This window comes from Entelurus aequoreus, linkage group LG22, assembly GCF_033978785.1.
Source record: "Entelurus aequoreus isolate RoL-2023_Sb linkage group LG22, RoL_Eaeq_v1.1, whole genome shotgun sequence".
Lineage (NCBI taxonomy): Eukaryota > Metazoa > Chordata > Actinopteri > Syngnathiformes > Syngnathidae > Entelurus > Entelurus aequoreus.
Genome location: NC_084752.1, coordinates 31,268,944 through 31,286,989, shown reverse-complemented (window position 1 = coordinate 31,286,989; position 18,046 = coordinate 31,268,944). Strand labels below are relative to the sequence as shown.

At 38.4% G+C, this 18,046-nt stretch overlaps 1 protein-coding gene and 1 long non-coding RNA gene across 3 annotated transcripts in view; one reads left to right on the top strand and one right to left on the bottom strand.

Moving 5' to 3' along the window:
* LOC133639477 (uncharacterized) overlaps positions 1–18,046 on the top strand; it is a 183,926-nt gene that overhangs the window by 113,477 nt on the left and 52,403 nt on the right. The gene's annotated exons all lie outside the window — the stretch shown is intronic.
* LOC133639249 (homeobox protein unc-4 homolog) lies at positions 7,230–14,765 on the bottom strand. Its single transcript, XM_062032429.1, has 3 exons — positions 14,428–14,765; positions 14,004–14,179; positions 7,230–12,131 (listed from the first exon to the last, which is right to left on the bottom strand). The coding sequence occupies exons 1-3, from the start codon at positions 14,732–14,734 to the stop codon at positions 11,067–11,069; spliced, it is 1,548 nt and encodes a 515-aa protein (XP_061888413.1). The 5' UTR covers positions 14,735–14,765; the 3' UTR covers positions 7,230–11,066.

Sequence of the window (18,046 nt, the reverse complement as noted above, 5' to 3'; positions counted from 1 at the left end):
CATGTATAATTATTAGGAATATCTGTCAAAAATGTTAGCCCACAATCAATCAATCAATCAATGTTTATTTAACTAGTTCGACATTGTAAGATAGTGTTAGCTTGCTAGCTAGTAAAGCCCAAGCAGTACAGTTAGCTTTTAGATCAAATTAATTCTTGCAACAGAATTTATATTTATGTAGGTTTAAAACACCATGTAGGTCGTGTATAATTATTAGGAATATCTGTCAAAAATGTCAGCCCACAAGACTAGCTCGAGATTGTAAGATATTGTTAGCTTGTTAGCTAGTAAAGCCCAAGCAGTTCAGTGAGCTTTTTGATCAAATTCATTTTTTCAGCAGAAGTGATATTTATATAGGTTTAAAACACCATGTAGGCCATGTATAATTATTAGGAATATCTGTCAAAAATGTTAGCTCACAAGACTAGCTCGAGATTGTAAGATAGTGTTAGCTTGCTTACTAATATAGCCCAAGCAGTTTAGTGAGCTTTTTGATCAAATTAATTTTTGCAGCAGAATTTATATTTATATAGATTTAAAATGCCATGTTTAATTATAAGTAATATCTGTCAAAAATGTTAGCCCACAAGACTAGCTCGAGATTGTAAGACACTGTTAGCTTGCTAGCTAGTAAAGCCCAAGCAGTTCAGTTAGCTTTTTGATCAGATGAATTTTTGCAACAGAATTAATATTTATATAGGTTTAAAACACCATGTAGGCCATGTATAATTATTAGGAATATGTGTCAAGAATGTTAGCCCACAAGACTAGTTTGAGATTGTAAGATAGTGTTAGCTTGCTAGCTAGTAAAGCCCAAGCAGTTCAGTTAGCTTTTTGATCAGATGTATTTTTGCAACAGAATTGATATTTATATATTAAAACAGCACGTAGGCCATGTATAATTATTAGGAATATCTGTCTAAAATGTTAGCCCACAAGACTAGTTTGAGATTGTAAGATAGTGTTAGCTTACTAGCTAGTAAAGCCCAAAAGGTTCAGTTAGCTTTTTGATCAAATTATTTTTGCAACACAATTGATATTTATGTAGGCTTAAAACACTGCGTAGGTCATGTATAATTATTAGGAATATCCTTCAAAAATGTTAGCCCACAAGACTAGTTCGAGATTGTAAGATACTGTTAGCTTGATAGCTAGTAAAGCCCAAGCAGTTCAGTTAGCTTTTTGATCAGATGAATTTTTGCAACAGAATTGATATTTACATAGGTTTAAAACACCATGTTGGCCATGTATAATTATTAGAAATATGGTTTAAAAATGTTAACCCACTAGACTAGTAAACTCGGGATTGTAAGATAGTGTTAGCTTGCTTGCTGGTAAAGTCTAAGCAGTTCAGTTAGCTTTTTGATCAAATTAATTTTTGCAACAGAATTTATATTTATACAGGTTTAAAACGCCATATAGGCCATGTATAATTATTACGAATATCTGTCAAAAATGTTAGCCCACAAGACTAGCTCGAGATTGTAAAATACTGTTAGCTTGCTGGCTAGTAAAGCCCAAGCAGTTCAGTTAGCTTTTTGATCAAATTAATTTTTGCAAGGGCTTTATCGGCTTATAGGCTCCATTGTAAACAGACTTTTGAGCGCATGTATTTAATAGTTAGAATGCATAAAAAAGAGACATATGTGTGCGTGTCCTACATAAGGATTGTGAATGATAGGTAACATTCGAAAAAAAAAGTGCAATCCCCCTTTAACCGTGAAGACTGGGACTGGTGTGCTCGCTTCCAAATTGCACTTCAAAATACACAAAGATGGGGTTGACACTTTTGAGCAAATAAACATAGTGTATTCAAGTAACACACTTAAAAAATATCTGACACTGAAAGTGCATTTGTGTCCAAATATTGTTTTTTTTAAGTTAATCTAAATAATGTCTGTGACTAATAACATGTGATTAATCATGATTAAGCCTAATTAAAAAGTGTGATTAAAAGGGCTGTTTGCAACATTTACACAGATGCCTAGAGGGCGCCAACTTTCCAATGTATTTCACACAGTATTATCCGCCCTTTTACGGCTTCTCGTACGTAATAACGTAATTACATACGTACATAACACATTAGCTTTGGGTGTTCTTAGCTAATATTAGCAATTTGGTTAGCTATAGCGTTAGCTGTCATTAAATGTATATTTTATCATAACAACAACATGAAGGCAAATTGTTTGTTGCTTCTCTCGGACTGCCTTCGTATGTGTGCAGGCGCTCCCTGCGTGTACGAGACCAGGTGAGTTACCGGCGTAAACACCAATCATTTTATTCTGGCCTGTAAAAAATGTTATGACATAAACCTAGTAATTGTGAAAAATATAGACAAGTGTCAAACAAATATGTTCTGTTAAACCACTAATGGTAACATAAGCTAGCCGGTGGTGTTCTCGTTATGTTTTTTGCTTTGAAAAATTTAACTGTGAGGAAGTTGCAAACGGCAGTTTTAATCTGACTAAAGAAAATCATTTCACAGCACTAGTCTTTATGATTATAATTGTCTTTGTTAGCAAATAATACTGCCTTACAGTGTGAAAAAACACTAGAAAATGTTGATCCCTAAACATCTTTCTTAGTTTGAGACACCCCTCAAAAAAATTATGTAAGCTTTCACTCGCCATCTCTACATTTTTCCCTTGCTTGAATCTTTATCTGGCTCATTCCCAAGTTTAAAGGTTATTTCATAACACAACACAAACAGGTTTAAAACACCATGTATGCCGTGTATAATTATTAGGAATATCTGTCAAAAATGTTAGCCCACAAGACTAGCTCGAGATTGTAAGATAGTGTTAGCTTGCTAGCTAGTAAAACCCAAGCAGTTCAGTTAGCTTTTTGATCAGATTAATTTTTGCAAAATAATAGATATTTATATAGGTTTAAAACACCACGTAAGCCATGTATAATTATTAGGAAGTTCTATAATTTTCTTTGTTAGCAAGTATTACTGCTTTACAGTGTGAAAAAACGCTAGAAAAATGTGATCCCTAAACACAGGGGTCCCCAAACTTTTTGACTCAGGGGCCGCTTTGGGTTAAGAAAATGTGGCCAGGGGCCAGGCTGTATATATATATTTTTTCATTTATATAAAGTTTATAAACTGAGGAAATATGTCCCTGGACACATGAGGACTTAGAATATGACCAATGTATGATCTTGTAACTACTTGGTATCGGATTGATACCCAAATTTGTGGTATCATCGAAAACTAATGTAAAGTATCAAAGAAGAGAAGAATAAGTGATTATTACTAGAGATAATATCGGCAGGCCGATATTATCGGCCGATAAATGCGTTAAAATGTAATATCGGAAATGATCAGTATCGTTTATTTTATTATCGGTATCGGGTTTTTTTTTTGGTTTTTTTGGTTTTTTTTAATTAATTAAATCAACATAAAAAACACAAGATACACTTACAATTAGTGCACCAACCCAAAAAACCTCCATCCCCCATTTACACTCATTCACACTCATTCACACAAAAGGGTTGTTTCTTTCTGTTATTAATATTCTGGTTCCTACATTATATATCAATATATATCAATACAGTCTGCAAGGGATACAGTCCGTAAGCACACATGATTGTGCGTGCTGCTGGTCCACTAATAGTACTAACCTTTAACAGTTAATTTTACTCATTTTCATTAATTACTAGTTTCTATGTAACTGTTTTTCTATTGTTTTACTTGATTTTTTATTTAAGAAAATGTTTTTAATTTATTTATCTTATTTTATTTTTTTATTTTTTTTTAAAAGTACCTTATCTTCACCATACCTGGTTGTCCAAATTAGGAATAATGATGTGTTAATTCCACGACTGTATATTTCGGTATCGGTTGATATCGGTAATTAAAGAGTTGGACAATATCGGAATATCGGATATCAGCAAAAAGCCATTATTGGACATCCCTAATTACATTTTAACAGAAGTGTAGATAGAACATGTTAAAGATCAAGTAAGCAGATATTAACAGTAAATGAACAAGTAGATTAATAATTAATTTTCTACCACTTGTCCTTAATAATTTTGACAAAATAATAAAATGATAAATGACACTATGTTTCTGCATATGTCAGCAGACTAAATTAGGAGCCTTTGTTTGTTTACTTACCACTAAAAGACAAGTTGTCTTGTATTTTCACTATTTTATTTAAGGATTAAATTGCAATAATAAACATATGTTTAATGTACCCTAATAGTTTTGGTGAAATAAAGCCAATAATGTCATTTTTTGTGGTCCCCTTTATTTAGAAAAGTACCGAAAAGTATCGAAATAATTTTGGTACCGGTACCAAAATATTGTTATCGGGAAAACACTAATATATATATATATATATATATATATATATATATATATATATATATATATATATATATATATATATATATATATATATATATATATATATATATATATATATATATATATATATATATATATATGGTCTTCACGGACTAATTGACTGAAAAAGCATGCACTTGCTGCTGATGATGTCACATCATCGATGGGAAAATCCGTTGTTAGACAATATGATTTGCCTGAGCAACTAGGAGACACCAAGAGCAACAAGCAGTAGAAAATTGATTAGAAAGGACAGATTTTTTTAAATAATAATAAAAAAATATATTTATTTTTTTAAATTTAATTTAATTTATTTGTAACTTGCGACTTCCCGCGGGCCGGATTTGGGAAGCTGGCGGGCCGTAGTTTGGGGACCCTTGCCTAAACATGTTTCTTACTTTGAGACACCCCTCAAAAAAATAATGTATATATGGTCCTCGCGCACTAATTGACTGAATCGACATCGATGGGAAAATGCATTTTTAGACAATATGATGATTTGCCTGAGCGGCTAAGAGACACTGATTTAAAAAAAAAAAAAATAGATATTTGTTTTTTTTGTTTGTTTGTTTTTTTAACTTGCAACTTCCGCGGGCCGGATTTTGGGACACTGCGGGCCGTAGTTTGGGGACCCCTGCCTAAAATTATATATATATTCCTTGCGCACTAATTGACTGATTGCCGCTGATGATGTCACGTTATCGACGGGAAAATGCCTTTTTAGACATTATGATTTGCCTGAACGGCTAGGAGACACTAAGAGTAACAAGCGGTAGAAAATGGATTAGAAAGGACAGATTTTGGAAAATAATAATTAAAAAAATATATTTATAATTTTTTTTTTTTTACTTGCGACTTCCCGCAGTCCAGATTTTGGATGCTGGCGGGCCGTAGTTTCGGTACCCCTGCCTAAACATATTTCTTAGTTTGAGACACCCCTCAAAAAAATAATGTATATATATTCCTCACGCACTAATTGACTTGCCGCTGATGATGTCACGTTATTGATGGGAAAATGCATTTTTAGACAATATGATTTGCCTGAGTGGCTAGGAGACGCCAAGAGTAACAAGCGGTAGAAAATGTATTAGAAAGGACAGATTTTTAAAAATAATAACAAAAAAATATATAATTTTTTCAAATAAACCTGCGACATCCCGCGGGCCGGATTTTGGATGCTGGCGGACCATAGTTTGGGGACCCCTGCCTAAACATATTTCTTAGTTTGAGACACCCCTCAAAAAAAGAATGTATATATGGTCTTCGCGCACTTCCCGCTGATGATGTCACGTCATCGATGGGAAAATACATTTTTAGACAATACGGTGATTTGCCTGAGCGGCTAAGAGACACTAATTTTTTTTTTAAAATAATAAATGTTTGTTTTTTTTGTTTGTTTTTTTTTACTTGCAACTTCTGCAGGCCGGATTTTGGACGCTGGCGAGCCGTAGTTTGGAGACCCCCGCCTAAACATCTCTCTTCGTTTGAGACACCCCTTAAAAAAAAGAATGTATATATTGCCGCTGATGATGTCACGTTATCGATGGGAAAATGCATTTTTAGACAATATAATTTGCCTGAGCGGCTAGGAGACAACGAGAGTAACAAGCGGTAGAAAATAGATTAGAAAGGACAGATTTTAATAAACAATAATTATAAAAAATATTAATTTTATTTATTTATTTATTTTATTTGCGACTTCCTGCGGGCCAGGTTTTGGGTGCTGGCGGGCCGTAGTTTGGGGACCCCTGCCTAAACATGTTTCTTAGTTTGAGACACCCCTCAAAAAAATAATGTATATATGGTCCTCGCGCACTAATTGACTGAAAGAGCGTGCACGTCATCGATGGGAAAATGCATTTTTAGACAATATGATGGTTTGCCTGAGCGGCTAAGAGACACTGATTTTTTTTAAATAATAATAAATGTTTTTTGTTTTTTTAACTTGCAACTTCCGCAGGCCAGATTTTGGGGGACCCCTGCCTAAACATCTCTCTTGGTTTGAGACACCCCTCCAAAAAACTTATGTAAGCTTTCACTCGCCATCTCTCCATTTTTCCCTTGCCTGAATCTTTATCCGGCTCATTCCCGGAGGGCCCCCCCCTCCACACACACACACACACAATAACAACAAATGACGAGGGGCCCCGACGCCTTTTGTGAGGGGGGTGCAAAGACGCAGGCAGGCCGCACGCCTGTCCTATTATGCGCGACACATGATCAATAGGGCGATAAGGCAGCGACATCAATATAAGCGACAGAACAATGAGGGATATCATCGAACATCTATCTTAATATAGCCCGCTACAAGGGCCGCCTGACAAGACGCCAGCTCATGAAAATTCCGCCCCACGAACCACCCACACCCCACCTCCATATGCCCCATCTATGCGCACACACGGACGCGCGCGCAGCTGGCCATTATTCCCCCATTTCAATTTGACACCCCTGCCTTTCATGCTAATTCTATTATTGTAGGAAGTTTATGTGATTCCATATCACTAGAAATCACTAATGTCTAATAACCCTTCGGGCCGGGGAGGGCGGAGAGGGACGGGGGCCGCCTGGAGACCCCGCAGCAGCCAGTGGGAAAATAATTACTTTCATATCAAAACTCTGCAGGAGGCGCGGGGTCCTATAGCCGGCGGCCACTAACCTCATTCCCGGCCGGCCTTTTTCAAATGAATAAATTTGTTAAAGCAATAAATACAAACAGCCAGACGGTGGTGAGCTGCACGCGGCAAAGATCGAGGATTTATCCTTTTCCCTTGCCTTCTTGCTCCATGCCTGCAAAGACAGCGCTCGTTTGTTTTTTGTTTTTAAACAATAGCTTTTATTTATCAAAATGTTGACATATAAATATCATTTTCTCCTTTGTACAATAGCTGAGGATTTCCGTTGCAACTGCAGGTTCTGCTCAAGCGAAAAGAACCTGCGTGGGAGGATGATGAGGGGGAGGATTAACCTCGGTGGTTTGGACAGGTGGGTTCAAAAGTAGGCGGGAATTAAAGCACCTTTTCCACCTAGTTGTGCAGTTCAGCTCTCCATGGTTAGTATCCCGCTATTGTTGAAAGTTGTGCTAAAATACAGATTATTATCTTTTGGGCTGCCTAAACATTGCAGTTCATTCACTGGGTGACAGGTAATGAATGAATGACTTTATCCCCTTTCACCCCAGCACAAGACATTGATACAACGTTGATGCATGTCCTTTAAAACTGACTTTGAAACAATGTTGCAAATTGTAAATTGAGACAATGTTGATGTCTAACGTTGGATCCATGTTGTTGGTTAGCAAAAGTATCCAATTTCAATGGTCAATTCAACGTCACACCCTGCGTAGTCAAAAAGCATGTTGTTCCAATGTTGTATTTGTGTGTTTTACAATTTCGGTTAGGAAATGACCAAAACTCAATCAACGTCAGAAACCGACATTGTTTAAGCGTCGTTAAAAAGCATGTTCTTCCAATGTTGTATTTGTGTGGTTTAGAATATCGGTTAGGAAATGACCAAAACTCAAAGATCAAATCAACGTCAGAAACCGACATTGATTAAGCGTTGTTAAAAAGCACATTGTTCCAATGTTGTATTTGTGTGTTTTAGAATATTGGTTAGGAAATGACCAAAACTCAATGATCAAATCAACGTCAGAAACCGACATTGATTAAGCGTTGTTAAAAAGCATGTTGTTCAAATGTTGAATTTGTGTGTTTTAGAATATCAGTCAAGAAATGACCAAAACTGAACGATCAAATCAACATCAGAAACCGACATTGATTAAGCGTCATTAAAAAGCATGTTGTTCCCATGTTGTATTGTGTGTTTTAGAATATCGGTTAGGAAATGACCAAAACTCAATGATGAAATCAACATCAGAAATCAACATTAATTAAGGTTCGTTAAAAAGCATGTTGTTCCGATGTTGTATTTGTGTGTTTTAGAATATCGGTTAGGAAATGACCAAAACTCAATGATCAAATCAACGTCAGAAACCGACATTGATTAAGCGTCGTTAAAAAGCACGTTGTTCCAATGTTGTATTTGTGTGTTTTAGAATATCGGTTAGGAAATGACCAAAACTCAATGATCAAATCAACGTTAGACACCGACATTGATTAAGCGTCGTTAAAAAGCACGTTGTTCCAATGTTGTATTTGTGTTTTGTAGAATATTGGTTAGGAAATGACAAAAACTCAACGATCAAATCAACGTCAGTAACCGACATTGTTTAAGCGTTGTTAAAAAGCATGTTGTTCCGATGTTGTATTTGTGTGTTTTACAATATCGGTTAGGAAATGACCAAAACTCAATGATCAAATCAACGTCAGAAACCGACATTGTTTAAGCGTCGTTAAAAAGCACGTTGTTCCAATGTTGTATTTGTGTATTTTAGAATATCGGTTAGGAAATGACCAAAACTCAATGATCAAATCAACGTCAGAAACCGACATTGTTTAAACGTCGTTAAAAAGCATGTTGTTCCTATGTTGTATTTGTGTGTTTTAGAATATTGGTTAGGAAATTACCAAAACTCAATGATCAAATTAACGTCAGAAACCGACATTGATTAAAAGGCGTTAAAAAGCATGTTGTTCCAATGTTGTATTTGTGTGTTTTAGAATATCGGTTAGGGAATGACCAAAACTCAATGATCAAATCAACGTCAGAAACCGACATTGATTAAACGGCGTTAAAAAGCATGTTGTTCCAACATTATGTTTGAGTTGCTCAACGTCAGGACCTAATTCAACAAGTTCTCAACGTTGTTTCAATGTCTTGTGCCTGCTGGAACACAGCTTGTTTAAGACCTAAGGATTTGTCCACTGATGTTCTGCAGAATTAACTCAGACATCACCTCTCGTATAATCCATCTTCCAAAGTAGTCTCAAAGATGTAACATAGCTGTGACCAGGCTTGTGCAAAAGCAGTGTGAAACTGACTGAGTCTTACACAATTGCATCAGTATTCCACTTTCACTGTGTTCTATATAAAAGGACATTTCTGTCGCTCACAATCATTTCCCTATACTGGGTTTTGTATGAAAGGCAACTGTTTGCCAAATTTGTGTGAAATTGGCTGAATAGCACACAAAAGTATTTGAGGCAATATTCCACCATTGCCAGGTTTTGTATCACAGGTGGGGTTTTTTGCCACATTGTGTGAAACTGGGTTAATCGCATATAATTGCGGCAATATTTTGCCGGGTTTTGTATGAAAGGTGTGTTTTTGCCAGATCTGCGTAAAACTGTCATAGTCACACATCATTTTGGCAATATTCTACATTTGCCGGGTTTTGTATGAAAGGCGTTTTTTTGCCAGTTCTGTGTAAAAGTGGTTAATCCCACATAATTGCAGCAATATTTCGCCAATGCTGGGTTCTGTATATAGGGTTTGTTTTTTGCCAGATCTTTGTGAAACTGACTTAGTCGCACATAATTGCGGCAATATTCCACCTTCACTGGGTTCTGTATGAAAGGTGTTTTTTTGTGTGCCAGATCTGTGTAAAACTGTCGTTAGTAACACATATTTGCGGCAATATTTTTGTGAAATTGACTAATATGCACATAATTTCGGCAATATTCCACCTTTGCCGGGGTCTGTATGAAAGGTGTTTTTTTTGCCAGTTCTGTGTAAAAGTGGGTTAATCCCACAGAATTGCAGCAATATTTCGCCTTTACTCGGTTTTGTATATAAAGTGTGTTTTTGGCCAGTTCTGTGTGAAACTGGCTTACTTGCACATAATTGCGGCAATATTCCACTGCAATATTCTGGGTTCTGTATGAAAGATGTTTTGTTTTTTTGCCTGATCTGTGTAAAACTGACGTTAGAAACACATAATTGCGGCAATATCTTTGTGAAATTGACTAAGTCGCACATAATTTCGGTAATATTCCACCTTCGCCGGGGTCTGTATGAAAGGTGTTTTTTTTGCCAGTTCTGTGTAAAAGTGGGTTAATCCCACATAATTGCAGCAATATTTTGCCTTTATTCGGTTTTGTATATAAGGTGTGTTTTGGGCCAGAACTGTGTGAAACTGTCTTAGTCGCACATAATTGCAGCAATATTCCACCTTCGCTGGGTTCTGTATGAAAGGTGTTTTTTTTTTGTGCCAGATCTGTGTAAAACTGGCGTTAGGAACACATAATTGCAGCAATATCTTTGTGAAATTGACCAAGTCGCACATAATTTCAGCAATATTCTACCTTTGCGGAGTTCTGTATGAAAGGCAGCTTTTTGCCAGGGCTGTGTAAAATTGGGTCAACACACAATTGATGCAGCTATTTTGACAGATTTCTGTGTACTAGAGGCTTTTGTCCCACTACTATGATGCCTGCATGCTGTTTTACAGTGCACTAGATCAGGGTTATACCATTCCAGACTGTACCACAGCGAACTGAACTGCGCGGCTAGGTGGAAATGTGTCTATTCCTGATATGTTTGCAAGCATCTACTGTATGCAGAGCTTTGGGAATGTTTGAACAGTTCACTCTCAAAACAAAATGTACCACCAGGGAGTACAACTTGCCAAACCTTAAAGGTTTTTGTATCCATTGAGCCTTTGACAGCTAGGGAACATTCCTGTACCTTTAGCGGCCATTGAGTCCACCAATCAGCTCTGTGAGGTACATTTAGACTGTACCTTGATTACCAAAACGGATTCCAACTGTGCCCTTATTTCTGACAGTGTCTGAACAAGGCGCCTTAGTGTGAGTTAGTCCATATCCACGTCCTCACCATCTGTTTCGGCCGCCTCTCTACAGTCTGTGTTTACGCTCAGACTCTCGGAAAGGTCCGGCGATGCTGGCTCCTCTTTGGCGCTCTGTTCCTCAGTTTGGCAGCCGTTGGTCAGCTTGGCCTCTGTTTGGACTGTCAAACTTGCCGTCTCTTCGGAATCGGCGCACCGTGAAGACGTCCGACACGCGGAAAGCGTACCACAGTCGCCAGCATGCTCCTCGGTGTCGCCTCTATTGCTATCAGGACTGTTGTGATAGTGTGTTTTATGATCCGTGGTTGTAGGTTTAGTGAGACTGCAAGAGAGGTCAGTGGGAGTCTGTTGGAGGCTGTGTCCCAGGTGGAGCCCGTTGATGTTCTCCTGACACGGCGCCGCCTTCAAGGCTGTTTGTGGCACAAGAAAGCCGAGGGGCTGATGGGTAATGGGGTAAAGCAAGAAGTGCCCTTTACCCACCAGTGTCCTCTGAGTGGGCATAGAGGAGAAGTCCAGATGTGGTTTCCGTCGAGGCGCTGCGTCCGAGAGAAGGCTTTCGACGCTGAAAGGGTTGCGCTTCTGCAAGGCCGAGGATCTCGGACCTGCAGGGTTACCAGAGCTGTGTGTACTGCCCGGAGAAACCTGCTCTGATTCTCTTCTTTGGTTTTGGGGGTTGAAGTCGTGTCGGGTTTGGTCACAGCTGGATTCGGTTTGGTGTCCTCCTTCGGCGCCTCTAGTCATCTGGGGAAGTTCCATGTGAATATTCCCGTTCGAGCCTGAACAAGGCTGCTGCTCGCTGTCGGTGAACTGCGACACGCCGCTGTCGCTCTCAGAACCGCCGGGCGTGTGGAAGCTGTCCCCTTGCAGAAGTTTGTTCTGCGACTTGAGCAGCTTCCGCTCCTGTTTACGCTTCTTCTTCTCTGCGCGCTCCTGCTCCCTCCGTGCGATCTCCTCAGGGTCCATGGGCTCGCCGCTGCATGTGGTCGGATGGGAGTTGTGCGCAGGCCGGCCAGGCCCTTTCTTCGTGTTTTCCTTCTTCCTCCACTTAGCACGTCGATTCTGGAACCAAACCTGTCCACATGACAAAAGGCATGCTATAAGTGCCTGCTGTAATCCTACAAGCTGCACCTCAAATAAATTAGCAACAACGTTGGCATTCAAGTAAATTCAAGCTCACGTGTATTTACACCCCATAGTTTGACATTTTTTATGTTTTGCTAATGGGACTATAGTTTATGTAAATTACTGCAGAAGACAAAAGAGGCTGTACAGAACAAAAAGGATGGCAAGTCAAAATGTAAATGCACAAACAATAGTAACATCATCTAACATTGTTGTATGCATCGGTTTGCTGTTTGCCTCTGTTTTTTTCTATTTTTAACTGTTATTATGTGGGGAAATAAAATGGATTACATAAATTGAAGATAAATTATGCAAGATTAACCCAAACATTTAAGCTAACTCACTAATTAAAGGGCATCACATTCAGTCCTCCACAGAACACCAATATGCAAAACAATTGGACAAACCATGATACACACACAAAGATGGCTTCTGTATTGAACTGATATTAAAAAATATTTTATAAATGAAACTTACTGCAGTAAAAACATATGCATCTGTAAGTGACTTGTACCTTTCAACATATTGCTTTTAATGTATTCAGTCATATAAAGTGTGATGATGACAACAATATGTCTGTGTGCAAGGTTGCAGGCTTGCAGCAGTTTGAGGTCTGAGCAGATGCTTTTGCGTTAATCACCAATGACTTTGCCTAATGGCCAACTCCACCAATTAGATCTAATTGCACCCTAACTAACTGGCAGCGTCTCATTCCGAACATCACCACCACCACCATCACCCCCCGCCGATACACCGGCCCTCTGCTCTAATTCGCCGCGCTCCCGGCCCTCTCATAGCCGCCTAGGAGGCTGTCCCTGGTCGGCCCCGAGGCTCGCTCAGGGCCGCGTGTTGGTGGCTGATAAGGCTGGGCGAGTGAGAGGCGCATAATGAGGACGAGGCGCTGACACGGTGCGACAATGTGGATTGTCGATGTCGCAAACCCGCGATAAAGGAGCGTTAACCGGCTAAGGGCGGACTAATCTCAGGTTTAGGTGCAAAAATATCTGCTAACAACATACACTGTAAATCGCAATTGTGCATGGCAACTCCAAAACCAAAATGACACTTTTTTTCTTTTTTCCCTTACAAATCCAGAAGATTTAACATGCGTTTTATTTGTTAGAATTAGTACTTATAATAATATTTGGAATTGTACAATATTAATAATATACGGCCATAATTATATCATTTCATAGGATAATAATTTGTTTCAATTTATTTAGTTACTATAATTATTGTATTATAATTAGGAGCATTTTATTGTGTTTGAGTTGAGGTTTTGTATATAATTTGGATGGAAATTCTAATTAAATTGATTTCAAATATGTTTTAATTTATTTCTAGTATTTATAACGAATACTACTAGATAGATAAACTTTAAATTAAGATGCAACTGCAGCATATACATGCAATATATTTAAATGCAATATTGTTTACGAAAACTAATTAAATAATAACAATAATAACACAAGTATTAAATATGATCATTAATTCATAGATTTAAATAATTGTATTACTCGCAATTTAGTTTGTAGTCACTTAATTCCTCCATTAGTACAAAATACTAATATTTTCAGCCCTAGTATAAGGTCAGCAACATAGCCTATTTTATTAACCCCTAAATCAATAGGTTGTGTCCATGCATAATTCACATGTGACCCTTCTTTATTGAAGCTTTGGTAATTGACAAAAGCATGCCCTGCAGAATGGAAGCATGCTGGGCCCTAAACAAACAACCATTTTAACAATTCCTGCATATTTGAGCAGGGACTGAATTTAAATGCAATTTTTAAAAATATATATTAAAAAACGGCTAATTACCTGAACCCTGGACTCCACTAGGTCGAGCCTGAGGGCCAGTGCCTCCCGCATGAACACGTCCGGATAGTGGCTCTCGTTGAAGGCCTTCTCCAGCTCCTCCAGCTGCCAGCCGGTGAAGTTGGTCCTGGTTCTTCTCCGTTTGCAACCAGGACTTTCTTTGTCCGGGTCCCCGGAATCTATGTTGAGAATCGTTGCATGATGTAGTAAATTGCCAATTAATTACAGCTCAATTAAGTATATTTGTATTCATCATAAAAGTGATCACAACTTTTCATTCCAATCGGTTGGATTCGCTGTTGTGCAGCACTTTAACAACAAAAACAATCATTTCTGTAAAAATCGAGCAAATATTTACACAAAATAAGACGCAATGAATTGTGGCAGATTTTTTGCACTTCGATTATAAAAAAGATGGAGACCTTACCGGAGAGTTTGTACTGTCCGTCGGGCGACAAGAGCCCGCTGGAGCTGACCACCGAGGCTGAGCAGGCGCCGTTAAGTAATCCGTCTATGGAGAAGGGGACGGCGGCCGCGGATGGGAGCTGGTGCGCGCCGGCGAGCTCGTAGACGTGCGGCTGGGAGTGATGGTGGTGCTGCTGGTGGTGCTGCTGATGGTGGTGGTGGTGGTGGTGGTGGTGGTGAGGACCGAGCGGGTACGGGAAGCCCACCAGCCCGCCCAAGGAGCCTCCGAAGTGGGCGTGAGGATGATGCTCGAGGACGCGACTGTCCATGCTCACCCGGGCTGCATGCGGCGGGGCCGAAGTGAGGATGCGCGGGAGGCGGGCAGCGTGTGGCTGAACATGCAGTCAGCAAAAGGAGGGGAAGGAGCGGGAAAGAAGGATGCCTTGTCTCCCACGGCCACGGATGCGCGTGTGGGGGGGAAAGCCGGCAGCGACGTGTTGTGGTTCAGCCCGAGATGTCGCGCGATCAACCCCCCCCCCCACCCCCCCCAGCCGCCTCGCCTCCTGGAGCCAGCTCGTTAGGACTCCCCCATCTGCTCGCACGACCAATGAGAAGCCTTAATGGACATGTGACGTCACGTGGTTCGGCGGAATCGAAGAGGTGCGCTGTTATGTTTTTATTTTTTTATTTTTTTTTTCCTATTTACTTTCGATCGCTAATTACACCTGACGTGGGCCATTCATTCTGCATGTCCGAGCATGCACCAGGACACTCAATTTAACGCCTAATTTAATGGCGAAACACTTCAGAAGTGCACGCAATCATGTGTACGCCTCCAAAATGCATGTCGTTTTTTTCTTGATTTGCACTGGGGAATAATGCATTGAGAGCTGTTTATAATATTTGGTATTTTATTTTACTCAGCTACAAAAAATAAAAACCTCTCAGTGTGGTGCAGTGCATTTCTGCACAAATCACAAAAACTAAACCTAAAAAAATGCATCTCAACAGGGGCGCAAATAGGATTTTTGAACTGGGGGCACCCAAATGAATTTAAATGTTTGTTTAAACCAGGGGTGTCAAACGTACGGCCCCAGGGCCGGATCAGGCCCGCGAACAGGTTTAATCCGGCCCGCGGGATGAGTTTGCTAAGTATAAAAATTAACCTGAAATTTTTGAATGAATGAAACAGCTGTTCTAAATGTGTCCACTAGATGTCGCAATGGCAATTCTTTGTATCTTTGTAGATCAGGGGTGTCCAAACTTTTTCCACTGAGTGCCGCACACGGAAAAATTAAAGCATGTGGGGGCCATTTTGATATTTTTCATTTTCAAACCATAACAAAATATATGGATTTTTTATTTATTTTACCTTTAGGGGTTCCAGGGACCATAAAGGGTCTCAGTCATTAAAATGTTAAGAATAAGTCAAATTATTATTTTTTTTAATTATATAACGCTTACAGTAAATCTTTATGTCAACTTGAAGTTGATACAAAGTAATAAAAAATAAAAAGGTTTTATGGCTTTTCTGTCAAAGTAGTAAAACTGAATTATGCGGTATTTAGTAATTAGAGCCCTAAAATATCAATAATGCAGGACAACATTGATTTTAATTATTTTATATTTTTGAGTTATTACAGTGAAAAGATAAATAAAATACCACTAAATATATTCGGGATCCAAAAGGTGCCCCACTCATAAAGTGATACATTTTTATTAGGTTTTTCTTTTACTTTCAACACTTAAGTTACAAGATCAACTTCAGATATATCTGTCGATTTTACATTTGAACTATTATTTTGTTTGTTTTAAGCGCTTTTGTCTTTGAAAACGTTGATGTTTTTATATGGCAACTACACAATATATGCAATGTTTACCACATAAAACATTTTAAAGTGAAATATTTTAAGTAATTGGAGCCTTGAAAATAATTCATTATAACATGGATTTTTTTGTCATTATTTTTTTTTTGAGCAATGGCAAAAAAAGAAAAATAAAGAAAGACAAAAGAAAACAAAACAGCCTGCATGGCAGCTTTGTGTCAACATTGCAACTTTTTCTCGTTAGATTTCACCTCTTTCCACTTTTTTTAATGTTCTTTTTTATTTTTGCAATAGCATTTCCAGAATGTGTGGCGGGTCGGTAAACAATTAACTGCGGGCCGTAAATGGCCCCCGGGCCGCACTTTGGACACCTTTGTTGTAGATGATTGATTGATTGAGTGAAACTTTTATTAGTAAATTGCAAAGGAAGAGAATACATTATATGAAACGGTACAGTTTACAGTACATATTCCGTACAATTGACCACTAAATGGTAACACCCGAATAAGTTTTTCAACTTGTTTAAGACGGGTTCCACGTTTATCAATTCATGGTAATGAATGAATGATGCTATTTATGTACAAAATAAACCACATGATGTTAGTACATCAGTCGAGGAAAATGGTCAAAGTACATAAATAACACATTGTAATTTGATTTTGATATCATTTTTTTATACCAAAGACTATAAAAATGCGACCCATTACCTCCCTGCTTGGCACTCAGCAGCAAGGGGTTGGAATTGGGGGTTAGATCACCAAAAATGTTTCCGGGCGCGGCCACCGCTGCTGCTCACTGTTCCCCTCACCTCCCAGGGGGTGAGGGTGATGGGTCAAATGCAGAGGATAATCTCACCACACCTAGTGTGTGTGTGACAATCATTAGTACTTTAACTTTTTGAACTTTATCTAGATAGATTGAAAATTAACATCAATGAGTTGACTGATGAACATTATCACATAATTTATTCAGAAAATATAAATAAGGACAAATAAAGTATATATACTATTAACCGCAACAGGTAATTGTAAAAGAAAAACAACAACATTATAATTTGTACAATTTCAGAATATGCTTGTTCTATTTTTAAAGAAAGAAAACAGTCTGAAGTTGTCTTTATTTTTAAGTTATCGTGTCGTGATTTCACCAGTCCCGGCCCACTTGGGAGTAGATTTTTCTCCATGTGGCCCCATGAGTTTGAGACCCCTGGTTTAAACGTTTTTATGATAACATGTACAGTAGTGTAAACAAACAACATACTGTATGCACGGTACATCATCAAAAAAGTTAGTACACTGTACATAAAATTCACATTTTAACTGCAGAAGTATAGCAGGGGTGCAGCAAAACAAAACTACTTTGTAGCTTCTCGATTTAAAGGGTACCTATTATACAAAATCAACTTTTCTTACATATTGGTACATGTTTTTGTGCATTTCGAATTTGCAAAAGTCCCAAAAATTTGAAACAATATTGCCTTCCTCCATACTTCATCCAAATGAGCCATTTGGAGTTTGCCCCAAATTGTGACTTTTTCCCCAATTGTGACATCAGCGGACATCTCCATATATGGTAGAAAAATGTACCCAAAGTGCTTTGTCTGAGTCCGCTATTTTAGTCTGACGTTCACTGCAAAAACTAGCTCACAAAATATAGGATAAAAAGACTTAAGGACAAAATTACTATAATAACTGGTGAAATGATCTCTTCATGCAGGCAGCGCATTTTACTTGATAAGACATCCTAAAGTAGTAGGCCTTTTAAGATAAAAATAAGTGTTTTAATCTAAAAACAAGCATAATTTGACTTGAAGTT